At 34.1% G+C, this 25,051-nt stretch overlaps 2 protein-coding genes across 2 annotated transcripts; both read left to right on the forward strand.

Annotated features, from left to right (window-relative positions):
* Positions 1 to 1,666: 1,666 nt before the first annotated feature.
* Positions 1,667 to 10,026, forward strand: LOC135846036 (venom protease-like). Its single transcript, XM_065364989.1, has 6 exons — positions 1,667 to 2,022; positions 2,458 to 2,802; positions 2,919 to 3,060; positions 3,399 to 3,670; positions 3,778 to 3,926; positions 9,606 to 10,026. The coding sequence occupies exons 1-6, from the start codon at positions 1,815 to 1,817 to the stop codon at positions 9,771 to 9,773; spliced, it is 1,284 nt and encodes a 427-aa protein (XP_065221061.1). The 5' UTR covers positions 1,667 to 1,814; the 3' UTR covers positions 9,774 to 10,026.
* A 516-nt stretch (positions 10,027 to 10,542) lies between these two features.
* On the forward strand, positions 10,543 to 14,927 carry LOC135846039 (venom protease-like). Its single transcript, XM_065364993.1, has 8 exons — positions 10,543 to 10,786; positions 12,956 to 13,067; positions 13,220 to 13,618; positions 13,698 to 13,839; positions 13,949 to 14,115; positions 14,216 to 14,320; positions 14,412 to 14,554; positions 14,636 to 14,927. The coding sequence occupies exons 2-8, from the start codon at positions 12,977 to 12,979 to the stop codon at positions 14,792 to 14,794; spliced, it is 1,206 nt and encodes a 401-aa protein (XP_065221065.1). The 5' UTR covers positions 10,543 to 10,786; positions 12,956 to 12,976; the 3' UTR covers positions 14,795 to 14,927.
* Positions 14,928 to 25,051: the final 10,124 nt, after the last annotated feature.

Here is a 25,051-nt window from a genome sequence, read left to right on the forward strand (position 1 = left end):
ATTCGTACATCTCCAAAAAAGCTCCCTCAAGCACAGAAAAGTGTTCAAAAGTTCAAGTATTAGGAATATTTGGTGTGTAGTTTGGGTTGCATACCAGTACCATTTAAGGGGCAAAGTTGAACTTTTTAATTTCATGTTTTTTAATTCACCTAATTAAAATCTAATAAAGTGTACAAGTGGTCGAATACCACTAATTAAGCATAGCTGATTACAATTATATGACCATTCGTATAGGTCAACGTTGCATTTTGAAGCTTGAAAGTTCAACTTTTTTACAAAAAGCTCGATTTTCTCATGAACTTCGAACTTTGCAGCGGTATGAATGCCAAAAATGGATTCTCCATATCGAAAAACCCCATATTTGACTGTTCGTACATTTCAAAAAGCTTTCTAAAGCTCAAAAACCAAATTCACAAGCCCAAGTATTAGGACTAGGACCCTAGGAGTATAGAATCCCCTGATATCTCATATTCTCCTGGTAGAAAATGCCCATTTTTACCTCCAAAACTACTAAACTAGTCAAATTATCAATTTTGTGAGTCGTTTTGGTTGCGTATCTTGACTAAATGAAGGGGCAAAGTTGTACTTTTTAAATATATTTTGTTTCTTCAATTAAAAGCTAATAAAGTGTACGAGGAGTCGATTAATACTAATTAAGCATCGCTGATCACGTCAATCTGGTTTATTTTAATTAATCGAGCTTTTTTATACCTGAAAATTTAACTTTTTTGGAAAAAAAAGCTTCATTTCACAGGGAGTCTTGAGCTTTTTGGCTTCACCAACACCGGAAACGAATTCTCCTATTGTCAACCCCCCCCCCACTATGAGTGTTCGTACAGTCGTAAAAGCTCTCTAAAGCTCACAAAATGGATTCAAAAGTTCAACTATTAGGAGTATCAAACCTCCTAATATTCTACATTTTCAGAAAATTACTGTTCATATTTATTGCAAATAATTATGTGAATTGATATTTAAAATGATTTGATGGGAAAATCCCTGCACCTCAACTCCACCTCGACTCTCCCATGACTTAAGAATTGGGTCGAGGTGACCCCTTAGAAATGAAGCAAAATGTTGTAACTCTGACTTCAACACTTCTGTACCTATGCATAATTGATGTCTGCAGAGAAAAAAAATCAACAAACATTTGCAGTCAAGTTTAGGCCTTCAGCAAGAAATTGACTTGAAATTGATGTGAATTTTCATCATGAAATTGTAACCGATTAAAGTACTATAGCTTAGGAAGATTTAGGATCAAGTTTCCATCAATATTACATTTCGTTTAAAATTGTTGAAAGTCGATTATTTTGATACTTGTCAATACCGATTCAAAAACTGATTTTTTTTTGCAATTTCCGGAAAAAAATGTATAATTTTTTGGTAATTTGCTAACAGACACTTTATGCTTAAATTCTGACAAAAAGCAGATGAAAAATTGAGGCAGAACAAAAAAACGAAGTGAAACGATAGAAATCTCTTAAAATTGATGAAAATATCATTTTAGGTATATTAAAAAATTGTGAGAAAATATCGTTTTAAAAATGTTATATAGGTAGGTACTGAAAAAATTTCGTCCAGTGATGGATACCTCTCTAATACCTTGACTTTTATTCTGAAATTCCGGAGTTTTGTTATGTTTCCGTTACGTTTTTCGTTTTTGTGACGCCACGTGGAAGGAATTAGGATTTGATTGGTTAATTTGAAGAGCATTCATAATCATCATAAACAAACACCATAACTAAGTAATTAGTGTACCTATACCTAAGTCAAATGTTAAATATGTTATCTGCTGAACCCTGATTCAAAAACTCGTCATGGGTTTTTACAAAATACGTACACACAAAATCTGTCGGAAGAGGTTCTTAATTTACCAAACCGATACTTTGAAACGCTTCAATAATATTGTGCTTTTGATTTTTAGTTACCTACCTAAAATGTCGTTTTACTGGTTATTGGTGGTGATTTTGAATTTTAGTAGTGTATTCAGTGGCGTAGAATATAGACGAGTAATTAGACAAGCTGGTAATTAACTTATTTTGCTATGTGTATATTGTTTACTTTCGACTTTGCACGTAGGTATAGATACTTAGTTATTACAAATGCTTGAAGGAGGCATGCTGAATTTTCATTTTAATAATTTTTGCCTATTCTGAACAGTGTGTTTGGTACGTCTACCCTCATAGTTTATCTGGATCTTTCAATGAAATTTCGATTTTTATTTTCGTGAATGTGAAATAGATGCATATGATTGGTGGAATCTTATCATCCATATCCAACAACCAATCATTTTTGCTATCATTGTTCTTGTTCACTATGAGTATGACAAACCGAAATAAATATAGCATAAAACTTTTTTAGGGGCGTCCTACTCAATATTTCTGTGCACGCTGTATGAGTGCTTATTACTGCTCAAGTGATTGATTATACCATCTACACATGTGTTATGTCTTGGTGTAGATTTAGCATCCAACCCATGTACTGATCCGGATAATCAAACAGGAACATGTATTCCTATCAGAAGTTGTCCACCATTGCTCACTTTACTAACTACTCGTGGACGTGAGCCAGTAGTTACAAATTATTTACGTCGATCGCAATGCGGAATGCAAAATGGTCAACCGTATGTGTGTTGTGCTGACAAGGGTAGTTCAGCCTCAACATTTCGTACTAATGATCAAATATCTACATCAACGTCATCAACCACTCAAAGAACGACGACGAATCGAAAACCGAAAGATTTCTCACAGTGTGGTGAAACGTTCATCACTACAATCGAATTAGAATTCGAAAACCCCAAGTTAGGTAGGTACTTAATTAATGAATATTTTTTCAATATTACCTCTCTCAAAATAGGTACAATCAACGGTTCGAATTTACAACCTACCTTTTTACCTAATACCTATCGATTTGATTAATAGGTTCTTGGCCGTGGATGGCAGCATTGGGATATACTTCCAAATCCAGTTCCAATTTACAATTCAGATGCAGTGGTAGTCTGATCTCTGATCGATTTGTTGTTACAGCTGCACACTGTGTTCAACATAATGAAACCATAACACTGTAAGTACATAGGTATAAAAAATGTATAGGGTGTTTCAAAACGTAGGTTGAACTTCTCCAATTGTGGAGCATATTATTGCTAAGTGTGAGATGTGTTGTCTGTCATAAACCTTATTAGCAATAAACATATTTTCTATATATAAAAAAAAAAAAAAACAGGAGAAAATGATTGGATTGGATCAAATCTGAACAGACTAAAGATCGTCTCTACGAATCGATGGACCGATGGTCATCATCTCAGCCTACCTATCTTATGGGGGCTGAATTCTGTTTCTTATAAGTATTGATGTCTAGCTCTTCGTCGTTTGTTCAATAATGCCCATATTTGCTTATTATAGATCAGTAGTTCGAGTAGGGGATTTAGATTTAAACGATACTGTTAAAGACGGAGCTTCGCCACAAGAAATCGCAATTGAACAGTCCATTCCACATCCAAACTATACTGACAATCCAATTGCAAATGACATTGCTCTCTTACGCTTGAAAAATCCAGTTATTTTCGACCGAACTGTTCGCCCAATTTGCATTTTAAGCGGTCTTCAGTACAAAAGCGATGAATTTTATTCTAATAAACTTCCATTCATTGCCGGCTGGGGAGCTACACATCGGCGTACGTATTTATTATAGTTGCTTAATGTTGAAGGGTTGAAAAATAAAATACTCAGGTAAAGTGAACATCAAATTTGTACATGTACCTCTACCTATCTGTATTTGCAGGAGGAGGTCCATCGGAAACCTACTTGCAGCATGATCAAATTGAAGTGTTTAACAATACATTTTGTGCTCGAATTTTTTCCACTCAAAAATCAACTTTAATAGATGAACGAATTTTATGTACCCCTCGTTTTAGAAGAGGCGCTTGTCTAGTAAGTTTCGTAACACAGCATCGTCTATTTAGCTTCAATTTCTTCGTCCTCCATCCCTCGGTTCATTTTATTGTGGCTTGGGCTAGCATCGGTCAATTGTTGCATAAAATTGTAAAAGATTGAACTTGATTTTTATTTCAAAACAATTTTTAAAACACCAATGAGATGTGCAAAGATTTTTATTACCATTCATGAGAATTAATGTTTTACCTAAACTCGAAACAAAGTCAAAAATCGAATGGTGGATTTTAAAAGGAAAAATTGGCACGTCAATTTGTTCTTCTGGAATGTGTTCAGATGGACCCTCTGATCTACCAAAAAAAAACCGACCCTCCTAACCCTGGAGCTAATTTTTTTAGGGAGCTAAAACTGGTTGCGATTCACGTTTTTTGCGTTTTATTCCGTAAATATTAGGTTTACGAGAAAAACTACCATGACAAAAAATGTTTCCCTTCAAATTCTCGATAATTTGATACAACTCTCGATAGCCATTCCTCAAGGGGGGTGCCTAAAAAAAGGGGGTAGAAAGAGTAGGTGTTTCAAAAAATGTCAGTCCAATAAATTAATCAAAGTTACCACTTAATATCAATCGTTTTCGCTCAAATTTTTTTTACAAAATCTACACACCCAACTACTAATTAAACCACTATTGATTGGTCTTCAACCCTCCCTGGGGGTTAGTGTGGGGGGGGGGGGTGCTTGATGTTTTAAGCAACACACAACTGAATCATGTATTCGAAAAACGAATCTGGACGTGCGATATATCGAATAGTATGTTTTCGAAGTCGCTGAATACGAATATGAACTTATTTTATGGGTAAAACTCCTCGAAGCCCCCATGTGTCCCGATAAGGGGGATCAAAATTTTGAAAAATCGCGAAAAGTCGAGTCACATTTGCGATTTTTAAAAATTTTTGGCCTTTTTTGGTCAGTCGGGAGATTTGAGGGGTTGTGCCCAAAAAATAAGGTCATATTCGTACTCAGCGACTTTGAAAACATACCATTCAATATGTCACTCGACATTTCACGATTTTTCAAAATTTTGGCCTTTTTTGGATCAGTTGGGAGATTTGCGGGGTTGTGCCCAAAAAATAAGATCATATTCGTACTCAGCGACTTCGAAAACATATTATTCGATATATAACTAGACTTTTCACGATTTTTCAAAATTTTGACCCCCTTTTCGGGGCACATGGGGGCTTCGAGGGCTTGTACCCAGAAAATAAGTTCATATTCGTATTCATAACGACTTCGAAAACATATGTACTATTCGATATATCGCACGTCCAGATTCGTTTTTCGAATACATGATTCAGTTGTGTGTTACTTAAAACATCAAGCACCCCCCCCCCCACTAACCTCCAGGGAGGGTTAAAGACCAATTAATAGTGGTTTGATTAGTAGTTGGGTGTGTAGACTTTGTAAAAAAAAATTTGAGCGAAAACGATTGATATTAGAGTGGTAACTTTGATTAATTTATTTTTTGAAACACCTACCCTGTGGGCACGTTTGGCACTCAGGACGCAATGCCAGCGTAAAAGTGCCAAAATGTGACACTTTAGTGTCACATTTTGGCACTCAGTGTCAGATTTTGGCACTCAGTGTCAGATTTTGGCACTCAGTGTCAGATTTTGGCACTCAGTGTCATATTTTGACACTGGCACTGGCACTCAGTGTCATATCGTGACACTGGAGTGTCAGGCACGGGCACTCAGCGTCATATTCTGACACTGGCACTGGCACTCAGCGTCATATCGTGACACTGGAGTGTCAGGCGACGGAACTCGAGTGTAAAATGTTGGCACTGGAATTTACCTTTCAAGTTCTTACACTCGTAAATCGGTACCATTGTTATTATTGATGTACCTTTTAGTTTTTTTCGTCAATATCATCAAAATGTTTCTTTCATGTCAGAAATTGAGAAAAAATGTCTTCCGCCCATTTTCAATTTAAAAAAATCTCAAAATCTATTTTCAACATGAAATGAATTTTTTTTCAATTTCTGACATGAAAGAAACATGTTGATAATTTTGACTAAAAAACGATGCTTCAAAGCAATTTTTGGAAGAAAAATTAGGCTTTTTGGAATTTTTTTGCAAAAAACGACAATTTTTAATTATTTCATGGGAAGAAAATGAAACTTTTCAGTATGTTTTTGCCGAAAAAGTCGGACTTTTCATAGATATTGTGACGCCAATTTTTTAGCCATAGCTATTGCCAATTTCAAACAATATAAAAAAGTTGATAGGAAATCAGTTGTTTTTTTTCGAAATGTTTTTCGAAGTTGGCGATATTATAAGTACCTATAGCGATTTTTTTTTGCAAATTTTTAATCGCTCAGAAGAAATAAATGGCCTAGATCGACTCAGAATCTCAAATACTATCTTTTGAAACCGGACTATTTTTCCTAAAACAGGTTGGGTTAGGGGCCAGAGTGGAAAACATAAGAATTTTTTGAAAATTCTCCCTCTTTGAGAACCAATACCCTTCTTCAGAGGCACCTCCAAAACTAAAAATTTTTCTAAGCAAATTTCAACTTAAAATGGAGATCTTCTCTGAATTTTCTCAAAATCTTACAAATTTTTTTTTCGTGATCAACATATCAGAAAGAACATCACTAATAAGAAATGAAAGTTTTAAAATTTCTTCATTGCGTAATAATTACTTTCTTTTTAAAAAATAAAATAAATTTTACAAAAAATTTGGAATTCTCATGCTGACTTGCTCGTTATTTTAAAAAAATCTGTTTTTTGTTCTTCTTGAAAAAATCTCTGATTTTTTAAAAAAAAACTCAGTATTAAAAAAAAGTTTTTAGGAGCAGCTTTTCATCATATTATTATGTTGATTTTTTTTGAATATGTGAAAAATTTGCTTTGAAACCTTATTACAACTTTTTTCACAAAAAATTATCAGTAATTTTTTGTTGAACATGCGCTTTTTCAACGAATGAAACTTCGATTTTTTTTAAAAATAAGTATTTAAAATTTTTGAGCTTTATACTTTTTGAAAATTTTGATTGAAAAAATTTTTTTTAATTGGAACCTTTCTAGTATTTTTTAGAAAAAAAAGAATAAAAATCAAAACTAAATCAGCAGATAAGAATTTCTGTAATCGGATATTAATTTTAGAATTAATACCAAACTAGTAATTTTCAAAAAAAAATAATTTGTAAAATTTGAGTGATGCATGCTCAAAATGAATGAGCAACTCACAAATTCTTTTTGCAATAACCAACTAAGAGTCACTTTATCGCGCCTACATATGTCTCACGCGGTGGCGTAATCGGTAAAGCAGCGGACTGACACGCGAGGAACCCAGGTTCGAGCCCAGCTGGTGCCGGAAAAATTTCGAGAAAGTGATGCAATGGTGGAAACAATATTTCTCTCGTAGCCCTCTACCAAGACAACACTGTTCAGAGAATGATCAAAAACGACAGAAAAATATGAAAATTACATAGCTTTCTCAAAATTTTTCCACACCGGCACCGGCACCGGCACTGGCACTGGCACTCTGACACTGTGGCACTGACACTGGCACTCTGGCACTGGAAATTGGCATTGCGTCTTAGTCTCACTTTGACGCAATGTCAAATACTGGCACTAAAGTGCCAAACGTGCCCACAGGGTACTCTTTCCACCCCTTTTTTAGGCACCCCCCTTGAGGAATGGGTATCAAGAGTTGTATCAAATTATCGAGAATTTTAAGGGAAACATTTTTTGTTATGGTAGTTTTTCTCGTAAACCTAATATTTACGGAATAAAACGCAAAAAACGTGAATTGCAACCGGTTTTTGCCCCCTAAAAAAATTAGCTCCAGGGTTAGGAGGGTCGTTTTTTTTTTGGTAGATCAGAGGATCCATCTGAACACATTCCAGAAGAAAAAATTGATGTGCCAATTTTTTCCTTTTCGCCCTCGCTTTTTTACGTTATTTTCCCCCTCTAAAAAACTTTACAAAAATAAAAATCCAAGTTTTTGAACTTGTGATATGGGGGAGACTAGCTGAACTACTGTGGTATAGTGGAGACAAGAGTGACTACTATGGGGGTTTAATTTAGAAATACTCCTTAGGCGGGGAATATTTGCCAATACCTAGATAGCTCAGAAGGGCGTAGTTTGACTAATCTGCCCTATACATCATTTAAAGAAACACATGTAATAAATACGAATCTGTTTACTTACAACATGTATTTACACTTTTTATACATAAATTCACCGAATACTCCATAAGTTAATAATTTTGACAGAGAGTAAGCAACCGGATGAATTTAAACAAGAGAATGACCTTCACATATTTACGAGATGTGGGTCATTATAAATGAGACAATAATCCTAATTATAAGATTTTACCCTATCAGACACAACAAATAGGACAGGCGAAAATACACACATAATAATATATACACGAGAATAATCACATAAATAAAATGTTTACGCGAAAAGCACATGATTTTGGTCACCATAGAGCTTGACATCTTGGTCTGCACTTCTATGGGAAAAAAGGCTTAATAATAAACGAAGTAGGTGCAAGCACCACTTACTTGAACTGTACGCGTTTTCCATCTCTTCTAAAGCCAACCTAATACTTAATGGCGTCGATGGAACTTAACTAAAAGAGGCACTTGTATCACTTTGCGTAACGAGGATATGCCCTGGTACATTCCTCAATCACCAAACAGGTACACTTGTTATTAATCGATTGAAGATCGATTAATCTATTATTATTAAGTAATATTAACCATGCGCGAGATGGCGTTAATCGAAAAAGAGCCATACCATGGCCTCCCCTAAATGGGGGCTCGTCCATGGTATTATTTTGTTAACACTGACTTTAAGAACGACTATCGCGAATATCGAACAAAAAGTAAGTAATTTCTTGGAGCGAATATCAGTATTATAAAGACAGCGTAAAATGCTCAATCTCCCACCCCCAAAGTGGTGGACCAATCACGCACTTGCTAAGTACATTTACTTACACATAAATTGTAGAATTTATGTGACTTTCCTTATTTATGCCCAAAATCCCTATCTTGGGCTATAAATGTCAAAGGCGCCGCGAACCCTTTAATAAGAAGGGTGCGCAGCCCTATATGCGCGAGTACATCGCAACTGAATATGTACTTAGCCTATTTCTAAAGTATTTCAGACGTTACCAATATTTTCAATATAAGGGGTTCATAACATAAGCACTACCTTTGGCAGTGGGGGCAATCCGCCCCCTCACACTTGAAAATCTGAAAAAAAATTTCAACACCATATCGATGAAAAAACTGATTTTTGCAATTTTCTGAAAATTTTGCCTCAAAAAACAGGGAAAATGGACAAAAAAAAGACCTTTTAGAAATTTCGATATTTTGTAATTTTGTAATTTTGGCGAAAAAAGGTATAATTTTTTGGTAATTTGGTAACAAACACTTTTATTTTTCAATTCTGACAAAAGCAGATTTTTTTACAACAAAAAAAAAAAAAATAAAAAAAGCCAAGACATTCAGAAAATGTTGACAAAAAAAAAGTGCCAGAGAAATTGAAAACTTTGAAATCTATGTTGTGTAATATGTGTCAATCAACTTGCAGGGTAGGTATAGGCATTTTTAGTAAACTTGATATTTTATTCATCTTCATTGCGAGAATATAGGTAGTTGACATTATTTTTGTTTATTCATCGTTTTTTTTTTTCAACAGAGTAATGCAGGAGGACCTTTACTTATTCCCATAAAAGATAAGTTTTACCTGGCGGGTGTTGCATCATTTATAGGAATGGCATGCGATGTTACAAATCGTGAAGCGTATGCATTGTATACTAGAGTCGCGTATTTTGCCGATTGGATTAAAAGTACAGCCGGATTGTAAACTTTATTTCTCTCTCAAATTGAACCTACTCATCGTGATTTGAATTTCGATCTATCAATTACCTAGATATCTATTGTTTTATTTTTACAATGTTTTGGGCAGGTAGGTATAAAATTTATTTATTTATAAGAATTTCAGGAAGTAAATAAAAAATAAAAATAATCAATTCATAAACAATTTATTTTTACACCATCTTAAACATGACTGTAAAAAATGCACACATTTGAAAAAATATACATACAATTTGTTTGAATTACTTTATTCTTATTACCATTTGTACGATATGGATTTATGGGGGAATACCTACTTATTAACAAAATGAAATGCATAATATCACACCTCTGAAAGACCCACATTTTTCGAAAATACCCAAATACATACAAACGATCGACGACGGAGTTTCTCTTCAAAAGTGACAGGCGTTTTACCTACATTATGTAAACTATATGTACGTACTACAGGTATTGGTTTTTCATACGATTAATTAATGATCTGCGGAAGATGGGATCTTCCGATTTTAATTCAGACGTGCGCGCGATTTCCCCATGTGCGATTACATTGATAGAGTGAAGTTAATGACCACCAACTTCAGATCGAGAGGGGAGTGAGGAACTGAAACTACAATCACGATCACTGCGAATAAAATAGAATCGTCTATACTATACTTACCTATGTGATAGAAATCCAGTTATACGAATTGATCATATATATACTGAATTACCTTGACATTGCGCTTTTAAGATATGTTTACATTGATCATCAGCTCAGTAACGAAGTTGGTGTCCGCCAGGATCCAGTTGGTGTATTCTTCAGATATATACGCGGATTATCGGATACTTTTTCGTTATAGCCGAGTGCAAATTTTTAATGAAGTTTTCGTCTTATACTCCGAAGTACCTGATTAGTGATTATTGTTTCTTTTGAATTTATTAGTGAGTCATGTTGTGAATCTATTTTATTTGTAGTTTTTTTTTTTTAAATTAACTTCTTATTTCGATTGGATATCTTGTTTGGTAAGTAGATTTTTGTATACCTAACTACGTTCTTTGATGTGATGAGTAGATAAAGACCAATTTTAGTTTATTTTTTGGAAATTTAGCATCTTAGACGTTGGAATTGAGTGTTTGAATCATTAGTTTTAACTGAATTGAGATACTTGGTTTAAATGAAGATGCTTAATACAAATAAATTAGGTATTGATAATATTATTCTTGTATCACACAAATGCAAAACTCAGCCTCGCAAAGTCGCAATTACGTCACTGTAGGGCTGGTAACGTTCAATGACACAGACTGTTTTGCATAACTTATACTTGTACCTACATTCAGTATATTGCTTGCTGAAGTGAAGAATTTTTAAAATTAATTTACTCAAAAAATATTGAAATATTGATTTCAATTTTATTTAATTTTTTTTTTTGAGGTAAAAACGAAACAAAAGATGTGGATATTTTTTGAATGAATTACTAGGCAAACAACATTCCTCCGTCGTATTTAAATTATCTTTATAGATTAACGAGACAGTCATCAGACATAATTTATCAATGCCTATTCAATAGCTTAGGTTGGTAGTTAAGTAGGTATCACTAATCTGAGATATCAGGGCTGCGTTCTCAGCGATTTGAAATTGCTGGAGAAAAGCCAACTCTTTTGCTGGAAGCTCCATATCGGCTGGGAAATGATGCCAATCTATTCGAGGAGTCGACTTTAGCACACAAACCGAGTTTAAGATTTTTATCTCTATGTTTGCTCTTTATGGTAGAAAATTAATAGGTATAATTATGTAGGTTAGGTACTAGGTACCAACCAGGCTAATTTGCCTATTTTTAAACACTTGCCAATAATCGAAAAATTAACTTCGGCAGCTGAAAATGTGGTTCTGAGGTCTAAATGACATGCTCTTTCAGTAAGCCAAATTTTAGCTCAATCGGAGTACATAAGTTGTGAAGGTTCCCTGGTTAGATTGGCACCAAAAAATATTAAATATAACCGCGCACGTTCAGATAATTGGTTAGTTATTTCATCACCAACGTTTTTTTATTAAAAAAAAAAAAAAAAAAAAAAAAAAAAACTTCAAATGGATGAAAAATTGATTAAGTAATTTAAGAAAAACAATCTTTGTTGCGTCCAATAAATGAATGTCACGAAATGAATTTGGTTTATAGACAGTATATAATTTGGTTGAACGTTTCTTAAAATCCTTCGATCGTCAACAAAAAACACTAATTTTTTAGAGAACAAAAAAAAAGAAAAAAAATACCTATGAACGAAATTATAGAACAAATAATCTCCCAAGCTGTGGAGTGTGCTTAGTTTTTCAGTTTCAGGTGTTCTTTGAAATCTTTCGACAAAGAGTAAAAAGCTCAACTTAATTGAACTTTTTTTCCCGCAACACTTTGAATGATCCATCTTGTATTCCTACATATGTTACTTTATATACAAACAAATGCAAATTTTTTCCTTAAGGAATGAGGCTATAGACTCAATTTTTATCTGCCATACTGGTCAAAAACAAAACCAAAAAACAGCAAACATATTATGCGTGTTTGATATTGTGTGTTTTTTTTTAGAAGTGGGTTTTCTAACACTGTCTGTTATGATTAATACCTATTAATTATACTTAATTATTATTCAAATTATTATAATTAGTAGGTAGGTAGGTATACCAATCAATTTCATTGAAGAGTTTTTTTTTTTTTTTTTTTTTAAATTTTTAGTTCTCTATTTTGCGATTTTATCAGCCAAAAGTTAGCTATGTATTTGATTATATTTATCCAATCAATTTTTATTATATGAAATGGCAAAGTAAGTGTTGGATTATTCCAAAATTTGAAGAATTTATACACAATCTGGTGCAATTGTACACATTATTTTTTCCTAAAACATGACTTAAGCACAAAAAAAAATTATTCCGTGATAAAGCCTTGAAATTGGAAACCTGGTTAAAATATTGTAATATCATATATTTACTGCTTAGGTACCTACTACCGACCTATCTCGCTTTTTGTACTTATAGTTCTCTCTTTCACGACAAATCTAGGAAGGACGACTGAAATCATCACATAATAAGTCGGTTATTGCCTCATAAAAGTGCCAAAAGTACAAAAATATGTGTTATTCGTGACTAAATCTTATTCGTGTTTTAAATTTTAAAATAAAAATTGTTTTTTTCTTTTGTTGCAGATTTCTAAATACCAAATCAAAATGCCGGTTTATTATTTGCTATTGACCATATTGTTATGTAGCAACGATGCATTTAGTTACCTAGTCAATAAAAGAATAGTTAGGCAAAGTGGTATGTAGTTCTCTTTTTTTTATTTACCTACCTACCTATTTCTTAAATTTAACAAATTTATCTCATTTAAATATAGGCACATTACATTGAATTTTTCTGAATTTCTGAATTTTTTGGAAATTAATTCAAATTTGATGTGTTATGCTGTTTAGGATCCTATAATTATTGCACAACACCGGATAATCAATCTGGAACATGTATAAATATCAGAAATTGCCCAAATTTATACCAACTACTGACAACGCGCGGACGCGAACCTGCAGTCGCAAATTACCTAAGAAGATCTCAATGTGGAATGGAATACAATTGGCCGAAAGTATGCTGTAATTTCAATTCAGCAAATGCTTCGCCTGTTCCAGTAGCTCCAGTAACTCCTACACCTACACGACCTCCTGTAACTCCTTCACCTACACCAGTGACTCCTGCGCCAACTTCTGCGACTCAAAGAACAACAAAAATACGAGGAAACCCTACAACACCGAATTACGCATTATGCGGAAGATCGACTAGAAAAGAAGAGAAAATCACCGGAGGGCGTAATGCAACTTTGGGTGAGATATTTTATCCATGTTACAAGTACCTAATTTTTACGAGAACAGACGATTGAAAATTTTGTTTGAAATTATATAGGTGATTGGCCTTGGATGGTGGCGGTAGGATATCGTACTGCTTCAAACCCTGGCCCATTGTTTCGATGTGGAGGTAGTTTGATTTCAGACAGATGGGTCGTTACAGCTGCCCATTGCGTGCAAAATACCGGAAGTTTAACTTTGTAAGTATCTGAGTGACCCTAATTACACGGTTGTGTGACTATTTCACTACCTACGTAGTGTACGATGGTCAATTCATTGAGACTAATTTCAATTTATGGTCGATTTCAGGACAACAGCTCGAGTTGGGGATCTTGATTTGGATGAATACAACACTGATGGAGCGTCACCAACTGATATTGCTGTAGATCAGATTATTGCTCATCCTGAATACAAAGCGAGTCCTGTGGTGAATGACATTGCTTTATTGCGGTTAAAGAATCCGGTAACTTTCAGTGGTAAGAATAACAAAATGCCAATCTAAAATTCTGAAACCGTTGATTGTAAAATGTACACTTCTTTATTTTAATATTTCGTGTATTTTTTTGATTCGTCCAGACTTGGTACGTCCTATATGTATATTGAGTAACAACGAACACAGAAGTGATGGATTTTATTCCAATAAACAACCATTCATTACCGGATGGGGAGCAACTAATTGGAGTAAGTGGGAAACTATGCTATCAAATTTTATCCTGCTGAGTCATTCTGTTGGTTGGTACATATTTATAACATGCTGATGGTATATTTTTAGAGGGACCATCTTCGAATATATTACAAGAAGCTCGAGTGGACATTGTCGACCAGGAAACTTGTGCTAAAAATTATGCTAGTCAAAAATCAGTTATTGATCATCGAGTATTATGTGCAGGTGGCATGGGAAAAGATTCCTGTCAGGTACCTACCTACCTAATACACGTTTCTGTCCATTTTTGTGATTTAATTGCAAGTTTCTAAAGACTGTATGATTTTATATAGGGTGATTCTGGTGGACCTTTGATGATTCCTATCAGAGCGTCGTATTATTTAGCTGGTGTTGTATCCTATGGTGTAAGATGCGCTGATAAAAACTTTCCTGGAGTGTACACCAGAGTTGCTCAGTTTTCTGACTGGATCAAGCGTACGACGGGAGTTTAAAAATATAATGTTGAATACATTACCTTTGTAATTCGGATCATCGACTGCTTTTTTTTTTATTATTTTTAAAATGTTCTTATTTAATTATTTTTGTATGATTTGTATGTGTTGAAAAATAAATTCTTTTTTTGTATAGCGTGCTTATTTTAATTATATTTCTGGAACTTTATTCTGAATGCTAAACTCGAGCATGTGAGATGGCTGAGAGGTACAATCATGTTCAAAGTAGAAGTGCATCGTCCATCTAGTATACGTACTAGAACCAAAAGTACCTTACTTAAATATCTGAAGTGTGCCGCCGGATTTTGGTAGGTATTTGTACAGGATGTTTTAGGACAAAATTGAAACCTTCCACCTTAAAAGTATGCAATACTTACGAAATTCATGTCGGATAAGTTGCCTAATCTCTTTGCCAAAGGAGCAAAATAATGTTGATTAAAAATTATATTTAGGTACTTTTGCTTTTGTTTTCCTAATTTCGACTTTGCATCAACAATTGGGTCATTCCACCTCAACTCAACCAACGTTTTTGAATCATGTCCTTCGATTTCGCTCCATTTTTTTTACAATATTTGCCCATCCAGTAAGTAAGAAACCCGCAATCAGTTTGGTCCCAGCCCCCTCAGGAGGCGGGTGGGGGGCTTCCATTATTTTCACATTGTCTCGAGGTACTTAACTTCAGCAGCGCATTCCTCCAAAACTATGATACTTTGATCAAAACTGATTTCACAGTTCGAAAGGGCATTGCATTTAGAACTTTTTAAGCATTTTGAAATTTTCAAAAGTTGAAAGTTGAACTTTCAAATTGAAAGTTCAAATTTCAAAATAGCGCTGTAAGTGGGAGCTACTATTTAAAATGTTGACAAAATTTCCATACATGTACTTTTTGATACTTTTTCGAAATATTTAGGTTTCGAGATGGGACTCTTTGACGGAGGGGGAGCACCCCCACCCCCAATTTTGGGCGAAAATTTTGAAAGAAAATCTGGGGCATGTGATATATCGAATTGTATGTTTTTGGTGACGCTGAACACGAATATGACGTCAGATTTTTGATTGGACCCAATCCACGGCCCCCGGCACCACCCCAAAGGGGTAAAAGTTCAAAAACGTGTTTTGTTCGTGTGACACATGGAATAGTATGTTTTTGGTGACGCTGAACACGAATATGACGTCAGCTTTTTGATTGGGCCCGCCCATGGCCTCCAGCACCTCCCCAAAGGGGGCGACCCCTCAAAAAAATGGTTACATTTGTGTGACACATGAAATAATATGTTTTCGATATCGCTGAACACGAATATTGCCTTAGTTTTTCGAATCGACTTCACCCATGGCCCCCAGAACCTCCCCCAATAGGTGAAAGTACAAAAAAATTGTTGGAGGCCGTGGATGGGGTCCAATCAAAAATCTGATGTCATATTCGTGTTCAGCGTCACCAAAAACATACTATTTCATGTGTCACACGAACAAAACACTTTTTTGAACGTTTACCCCCTTTGGGGAGGTTCTGGGGCCTGTGGATAGAGCCCTATCAAAAATCTGGCATCATATTCGTGTTCAGCGTTACCAAAAACATGGAATTCGATACATCACATGCCCCAGATTTTCTTTCGAAAGTTTCGCCCAAAATTTGGGGAGAGGTGCTCCCCCTCCATTAAGAGATCATATCTCAAAAATCAAATCTTTCAAAAAAGCATCAAAAAGTACATCTATGGAAATTTTTTCAAAATTTTAAAATGGTAGCTCCCACTTACAGCGCTATTTTGAAATTTGAGCTTTCAAATTTGAAAGTTCAACTTTCAACTTTTGAAAATTTCAAAATGCTTTAAAAGTTTTAAATGCAATGCCCTTTCGAACTGTGAAATCAGTTTTGAACAAAGTATTATAGTTTTGGAGGAATGCGCTGCTGAAGTTGAGTACCTCAAGACAATGTGAAAATAATGGAAGCCCCCCACTCGCCCCCTGAGAGGGCTGGGACCAAACTGATTGCGGGTTTCTTACTTACTGGGTGGGTAGGTATTTTAAAAAAAATTTGAGCGAAATAGAAAGGCATGATTTTCAAAATCGCCTTTTTTTGGTTGAGTTGACATGGAATGACCCAATTACAATTTAGGGACAGATAAGATTTAGGAAATCAAGTTCAAGAGATGTCCAAAATACATTCAATAACAGAACTTTAGCTGAAAACAAGGAATAATTTTGTGGCGTTGTGCTATGATCTCATGAAAAGTTCAGTTTTTGAGAAATTCATGTTCTAAAATCTACATTTAACATTATGGTACCTATCAAACTTTTACTCAATTTCAATTGTTCCAATTTTTGACAAATTTGTTGAAAATTATAAGCCAATTTTTTTCATTTTTCGAGAATGGGATTTTTTAAAAAATAAAATGTGATTAAAATTCAAATATTTTATTTAATGACACATGCAGCAGCAGAGCTGCCATTATGTCGCGTTACATTTCATACAATGAATAAGTTTAGGTATCTAGCATATAGATTACAAAAATTAGATTTTTGAGATGGAGTAAAAAAGTCCTTTTTTCAGTAAAATTGACTTTAAAAAATAATTAGGTGATAATTCCTCCAATATCGAGCTTCTAATTCTAGGATCCAAAACAAAATTTCATCACTACAAATTCGAACAACTAAAAATTCAAGTTCTACGATTTTGATGAGTAAAAAATATAGGTGATAATTCCTCGAAGACCACTAGTTCACTTCTAACGTCTCCGAAATGAGATGGAATTTCAATTTTTCTAAAAATGTCTATCTATGACAATTTTAAACCTCAATTTTTTTCAAATTTGCAGACACCAAACAAGACCGAAAGTCGTTATGATAATGTTTGTCATTTTTTCAAAAGAATCTTCATAGCCAGGGTTGGTCAGACTCTCTGAAAAAAAGAGTTGACTCTTTCCATACTCAACTCCTTTCAAAAAGAGTCGATACCTAGTTAAACTCTTTTCGAACTCTTTCATCAAAAGAGTGAAACTCTGAGTTCGACTCTTCTACAAAAAAGATCAAACTCTTTTGTAACTTTTTTTGGATCTAAAAAAACTTGCAACTCTTCGTTATTCACAATTTTACACCATCAACCTAAATTTGAAACAAATTCGTCAATTTTTTTCTTATTGTTTCATCAGTCAAATTTAAATCGAAATTAAATTTGTACTATTTTGGGAACCTCTTAACCCCCTTTTCCAGATGATCTACCAAACTGAAAGTTGAGTAATTGAGTAAAAATCTTGATTTTTTTACTGATCGGAAAACGTTAAGTATTTTGATGAAAATTAAGTTGTACCTACCTAGAGAAAAATATAAGTAGAAGATTTTTACCTTCCACTAGTTGATTTTAAAATCTCAGTTTAGGCCAAATAACCCATCTTGAACAGTTAAAAAAATGAAATGTAAGCACCCAAAATATTTCTGAAATACCCCAGTTAAATCAGCTAGTCTTGTCCAGCCTACTCCGTAGAAAAAATTATTTCTCATTTGCTCAATGTACTGCCCTGACTCACCAAATTTGAATTTCGTCATTTTAGCTACCTACTTGATAATGTTTTTGTTCCTCGAAATTTGAAATAAAAGATCCAATATGTCTGGCAAGTATTTCCTGTGAAATATCGATATGATTTATCCAATAAGAATTTCGATAGTGTATGAAGGAACCCGCAGATTTTCAGCTGCCTTTCTGTACTTACAGGTAGGTATATTATATGTAGACTACCAAAAATATTTGTATACTCGAAAATGATGAAATCGGCTTGTCTTGTCCATCTATCTCATTAAAAAAATTATTTCTCACCTACTGGGTAATGACTCACACCAAAGAATTTAATAACTTTTGATTTGCGTTTTGTTCCTCGAAATTTGAAATCTGATCCAATGTCTGGGATGGACATAGAATAAAGAATTTCCTAAAATATTGATGACTGATGAGTTACTCGATAAGAATCTCGATCGCAGAAGAAAATCAAATTTTTAGCCGCTTTTATCGATTTCTACTTACAATTTGTCATTTTTATTAAAAACCTTTAGTCATTCGCGATTCACGAGTCTGCAGTATAAACGATTATATCTACTTACGATCATTTAGGTTACAGGTACTCATCACCTCTCTCTGTCTCTAACTACACATTTTGATTTACGTCAAATAAATTTTGTCTATGAGGTAATTCTGTCAAAATAATACAACACGTAAGAATTAATCTCCACAAAACCACCAAACTCTCGGTGAGTTTACTGGAAATTTAACGGAATTTATCACCAAGATCGAGAAGATATGCTCTTGAAATTTCATAGAATTATTTCAAACTATGCAGACCATAATTATTTTCAGTTCTGAGAAAGACGGTTCAATGCGACGAATATACAATGTACCTACTATCTCGACTGGTTTATTATTTCCGACAATGTAGTACGTATAAATGCCTGTATAATACTTATACTTACCAGTTACTACTTAGCTATCTCCGGAGGGTAGGTAATTAGCAATTATGTGGTTTGGGTATCAGAATATGAAACTTGATTTACCTACTTACTTTCAAACTGAACTGGAAATGAGCAATATCTAATCGTTTTATATTTTTACTTTGAAAAATCAAAAAAAAAAAAAAAAAGATCGAGGTTTGTGATGTAAATCTACATTATACTGACACTCATTTTCACTCATGTCGGTGCATAATATGTAATCATTTTTCTCATGTGGTGATGCGTAATTCTCTAAAAGGAATCCCCTCCCCAATTTCGTGATGGGGAATGCGTTGCGATTTTTCTTTCATTCCACATACCAGTTAGAAATAATAGGTATCCACTATCCACCCTACCTAAAAAACTGGCCCCAATAGTCGATTTGACTAATTTTAGATATGAATTTTTTTAGTGTTGGCGAGAAATCGTCAAAACAGACTTTCGTTATTGTAAGTGCCTAATTTAGAAAGTTATGGCTGAAAAACCAAAATGTGCACTTATTCAATTTTGGTTACTAATGTTACTTTCTTTTAGAAAAAAAATATCTCAAAAATATAAATTGTCCAACTCTTGTTTTCTGCCAAAAATGGCTAGATTTTTTTTTTTTTTTTACAAGGTTACTTAGATGATACCTGGTAATATGTGAAATAGTATCACGATTTTGTCAATAACTATCAAAAAGTGTGACTTTTTTCCAAAAATTAGAAAAATTGTCGTTAATTTTTCCAGAATTGCCAAAAAGCACCGTTTTTTAACCTAATTGAAGCTGCGAACAAATTTTTATTTTTCTCATAAATTGCCAAAGTCTTAATTTTTTGCTAAAAATAGCTAAGTTTCGCTATTTCATTTCAACAAAAATGTCTAAGAAGCCTCGACTTTTTCTACAAATTATCGTAGTTTGTCGCGATCAGCCAAAAATGGCAAAAAATTTCGCAATTTGTCAAAAGTATCATAAAGTTTAGTTTTTTGCTAAAAAGAAATTGCTTTAAATTGTTGCTTTTTTGCATCAATTTCTATCGGTTTGATTCGTCTCCCCTAATTGTTTAAAAGTCCAAGTTTTTTTTACCGAACATAATCTCAGTTTTTTGCCAATAATTTTAAAAACGTGCTGCTTTTTGCTAATATGGTCGAAGTTTTGATCGTCGAGTTTCATTATCAGATTTTTATTGGAATGTTTTTTTTTCAGTAGATGAGAATTTTTTTGCATTCTTAGAAAATACTTCAACAGAGGACCACTGATTACTGCGAATTTGTCGAAATGATCGAAAGTGTGAGGAATCAGGGAGATAACGGTGATTCGCGGAAATTCCGAGTGAATCAGCCCTTTTAAAAAATTGTTCTTTCTGTTTTTAATTCCCTCATAAGAATTGAAAAAAGGGAAGTGTTTGAGTCAGAAAAAATGTGCTGTATTTTCAAAGTATTTCATCACGTAAAATTGAGTTTTAAAATTTTTTAGATAGGTACAATTCATTAACTTGATATTTTTTTTTCTTATGGTACTTTTTCATGCCCACTTTTTTCGTATTTGTTTTTTTTTTGGCTGATTTTGGAAGGTAAATGCTTATTTGTTATGAACATATGTATAAGTATCTAATTAGAATTTTTCAGAATCTTGTAGTGTAGGTAGGTAAGGTACCCTAAAACATTCCAACTGGTGCAATTAGAAAAAAAAACACATTTTTTTAGGGTGTTTATAAAATTGCAAGATTATTACACCCACGAAGGAAGGGGGTTAGATTTGGTTAATTAGTTTGATATTTTTAGTAGCGTTATGAATTTTCGGATTTCAGAAGGGTTGTCTGGGATGGTAATTGAATTTGGGTCTAGTGTACGTATTTGAAGAGATAGTCTTATTGGCTGCAATTTAGGGCAGGTGAATAGTAAATGTGAATTTATTTTTGGATTTTTTTTTACAGGAAAGATTTTAAGTTGAGTTTTTGATCAGTTTTTGATTACCTATAGAAGCATTGGCTTTTTGATACGTATTTGATCTTGGCAATTGCAGCTCACTTGGTTTTGGATAGGTAGATTTTTTTGGCATAAAATTTGGCTTTTTGGTTATTTAGGTTTACTTTATTGAAATCGTAAAAACGTGATTTTAACGTCTTTTCGAACAGTTAAATCTCAGAATTTGACCCAAAATAGCCCAATTTTGAAAGTTACAGGAGAAATCATATGAAAAATTATCCAGCTCTTGCTAGTGTGTTTCAAATGTAAATTCTTCAATTTATTTGAAAAAATATGTTTAAACGCCTTTTTTAGGGGTGCCTAAAGTGGGGGCTCTAAAAAAAGGGTTCAAAATTACGAATATACAGGGAGCTTTATTCAACTTTTTCATCTAGATTATTGAATATATACCTCAAAACGTTATGTTTGGCGCAAATCGCAGGTTTCTAATTTTCCAGGGGTTCCTAAAATATTGAAATTACGAAAAATTGGAAAATTAAAATTGTATTTTTGAGTACCAGCGCAAAATTTTATTGAGCTCAAAATTTGGTAGGATGGAGGTCTTTCAGATAATAAACTGTAAGAAGCTGTTTAGCGGGGCTCAAAGGGGTAGGTCCAAAATGGTGGTTCCAAAATTTTCCAAAAATCAAAACCCCCCATTTCGGTCCCCGAGGGTCGAGAATAGAAAATTTTCCTCGCATAATGTTCATCGTGTGGAGGGAGAAATATATATGGAAAATTTCAAAAACTATCATAGATGGAAAAATTAAGAAATTTTTTTTTGAAGTTTTTGAATTTTCACCAAGAGTTCAAAAATGGAAATTTTTGAATCTTGATTTCTTTGAAGATAAGAAAATATAATAGACTAATTCAAATCCTCTTTGGCCATCTGGATATCGGATTCATGCACTCTTGTTCTGTTGGAAAAATAGTGATAGAAATATTGGTGATGTAAAATGATATCTCTCGCGATTCTATAACTAGCTCATCGAGATCTCAGGATCGGACGAATCGCGGATGTAATAATTGGGTTCCCTCCCCAATATTTACATATTTATAATACGTGGGGTTAAAGTTGGATTAATTGAAGATGGAGCTATAAAATGATTGAACTTTTGACGGAATGATATATCTGTGGTAAAGTTAGAAATATTCATTGAATTCTCAAAGTCACAAAAGTTGAATAAAAGTCCAAGACAAATTCACATTTAGGACATTTATTCTTATACTTAAGGGATAAAACAAAGACAAATAAAAAGGATCGCAAACCCTGGGGAATTTGGGAATTACTTAAGATTAGGAGCAACAAAAAGGAAAATAAATATTAAAAAAAGAAAAAAGAAAGAAGACGAAGTTAACCCTCCGTCTGGACTTGAAACTAAAATGCGCGAAGTTAACCATCCGCCATTTTCAAACAAAAAGGAAAACAAAGAAAGACAATAAGACAATGTGAGCTAAGGTCTTGAACTTAAATCCAAAGACGGATAATGTGAACCAAAACCACTTGTTCTTAAAAACCTATCTCTGTGCATTTCAAAGAGTGATCCAAGACAGCTGAAGATTCACTAATTGACCCATAGGGACTTCACTTAAGAAACAATGTCATCGCAGATGATTGCAAAGTCCGAGGCTGCAGATGCCAAAATTCATCTAAGTCCAATAAATCACAAACTGAAGGAAGCTAAAGCTGGAAACAGTAGGAACCACAGTTGGAAATATTGAAACTAAAGATGGATTTATTGGTCTCTTCTGGCAAATGGGCTCCAGTGTCCAGCCCATTCACAGAGATGCAAGTAAAGTTGGATCTATACTTGGCGGCGTTGAAGTCTGCAGTCCTGCCTATTTTGTCTCGGATCAGAGCTTTTATAACTGCGCTTTTTACAAAAACCAGGCGGGAAACGTGTGTAGTCAGTGGCGCACGCGCTCAACGCTTCTAGCGGCGCTATCTTTTGCGGCTGGGGCTAGAATTACGTCATGTTCAACTATACTCGGCGATTTTCGTGTTAAACTTGCTTTCTATTGGTTGTTATCTCAAGAGTGGTGGATAGCTTGGCGCCACCACCTAAAAAACGATGATGTATTCGAGTATAATCAGATAAGGGTAAGGTAGCTCAATATGGACCACCAGCCAATTTCGTTGGCTATGAGCACTACCTCGTGGGAACAAGCTTTATCTAGTGTATTTTTCACAGAAAAACACAATGAGACCAAAATCAAACCCCTAAAGTCAAAATTCGCGAACTGAGAGGGAAAAAACGAAATTGATAGGGTCAAAATTTTTTTTACGTTTCACGAAAATCTGGATTCTTGAAAAATTTTTCGGGGAAACGTTATGATGTGATTTATTTTTAATACAGAAAAGTGCTACAGTTTTTTGAATCGATCGAGACATTCTAGTAATTATTCAAGGTACTTATAGTTATGATTTTTCAAAGTTCAAAGTTATAGGGTGGCCTAATATGGACTACCTGTAGATTTGCTATAGATTTGACAATTTCAAGTTAAAGTAGTCCATATTAGGTACCCAAAATTTACTTTTCAAATTTTGACTCTTTTCAGGAAAAAAATTATTTTGAGCCACTTGGAATTTACTCTTATTGACTTAATTAAACATATTCTAATGGAATTTCAGCAATTGAACGTATTTTTTTTCAGAAAACAATATTTTTGACCCACTTAAAATTTCTGAAAACTTTTATGTATTTGGTATATGGTAGTAGACAGATGTAGGTACATTTTAAGCTATCAACGAAATTTTCAGCTCAATTACAGCGGTCACAGTATTCAAAAACAAAAATGTGGTCCATATTGGGCGCCCTTACCCTTATATTCGATAATTTCTTGATTATAATTGGACTTAAGCGCCACCACCACTGAGTAGGATGTTAAAATTGTCACGGCTTGGTCACTGACGTCATAATTGGTCACTGAAATGATCGAAAATCTGTCGCTTAGGGGGTAGAAAAATATTCTGCTGCTTTAGCGAATGAGAATTTTTCTCCCAGCTAGGAGGCAGGGAAATTTTCTCCCATTACTGGTGAACGAATTTTTCGTGTGTAAATTTCTCCCAGTATGAGTGACGGATAAAAATATTTTTCTCTCACTACAATCGGATTCAAACAGATATTTTACGCTGAAAAAGTTTTTGAAAATAATTCTCAGTGATTCCTAAAATTATTTTTTTATTCACAACTTTGGAAACCCCCGGGAGACCAAAAAATGGTCATTTTGGGTTAACTAACCACGGATTCGTATTTGGGACATTCATTACAACATTTTAAGAGTGGTTGAGTCGAAAACTAGCTGGTGCCAAAAAATGGCCTTATCGCAACTCCTCCTTTGCCCCTTTGGTACCTATCTTTTTGTTTTTGAGCCTTCACTTTGTTTAGTTTGTTTGAGCTTTCAAATTTTAATTATTGATTTATGGTTTTGAATCTTATATTTACACTGTTCAAAATCCAGCAAACGAATTTGTTTCAAGTTCAACAAGTCTTAAGATATCTAGGCGATCAAATTTTGATATAGTCTCTCAAGAAATCGCAAATGCGTGAAAATTTCTAAGCTCACCCCCCCCCCCTATCAAACAATTTTGTAATATCGAAGACCCCATTTCATTTTTAAATTGAGTTGATGTGGGATAGTTCAAGTTGGGTTTAGGTAATCATAACTTTCCACTCTTACCTCTGACTCTACTTACCATCTCCAGAAAAAAAATCGATAGACTTATCGTTTTAAAATTATGCCCAGGTACTTCTAAAACCCCAAAAAACATGACTCTTTTCATTGCGTGGGAAAATATGACAACTTGAATTTTCTTCACGTGTTGCATTACCTACC

This window comes from Planococcus citri, chromosome 4 (assembly GCF_950023065.1).
Source record: "Planococcus citri chromosome 4, ihPlaCitr1.1, whole genome shotgun sequence".
Taxonomy (NCBI): domain Eukaryota; kingdom Metazoa; phylum Arthropoda; class Insecta; order Hemiptera; family Pseudococcidae; genus Planococcus; species Planococcus citri.

Coding starts and splice junctions, on each gene's coding strand:
- LOC135846036 (XM_065364989.1), top strand. CDS start 1,815: ATGGGTTTTTACAAAATACGTACACACAAAATCTGTCGGAAGAGGTTC. Junction 3,061..3,398: donor CATAATGAAACCATAACACT/GTAAGTACATAG, acceptor TGCTTATTATAG/ATCAGTAGTTCGAGTAGGGG. Junction 3,927..9,605: donor TTAGAAGAGGCGCTTGTCTA/GTAAGTTTCGTA, acceptor TTTTTTCAACAG/AGTAATGCAGGAGGACCTTT.
- LOC135846039 (XM_065364993.1), top strand. CDS start 12,977: ATGCCGGTTTATTATTTGCTATTGACCATATTGTTATGTAGCAACGAT. Junction 13,068..13,219: donor AAGAATAGTTAGGCAAAGTG/GTATGTAGTTCT, acceptor TATGCTGTTTAG/GATCCTATAATTATTGCACA. Junction 13,840..13,948: donor AATACCGGAAGTTTAACTTT/GTAAGTATCTGA, acceptor GGTCGATTTCAG/GACAACAGCTCGAGTTGGGG.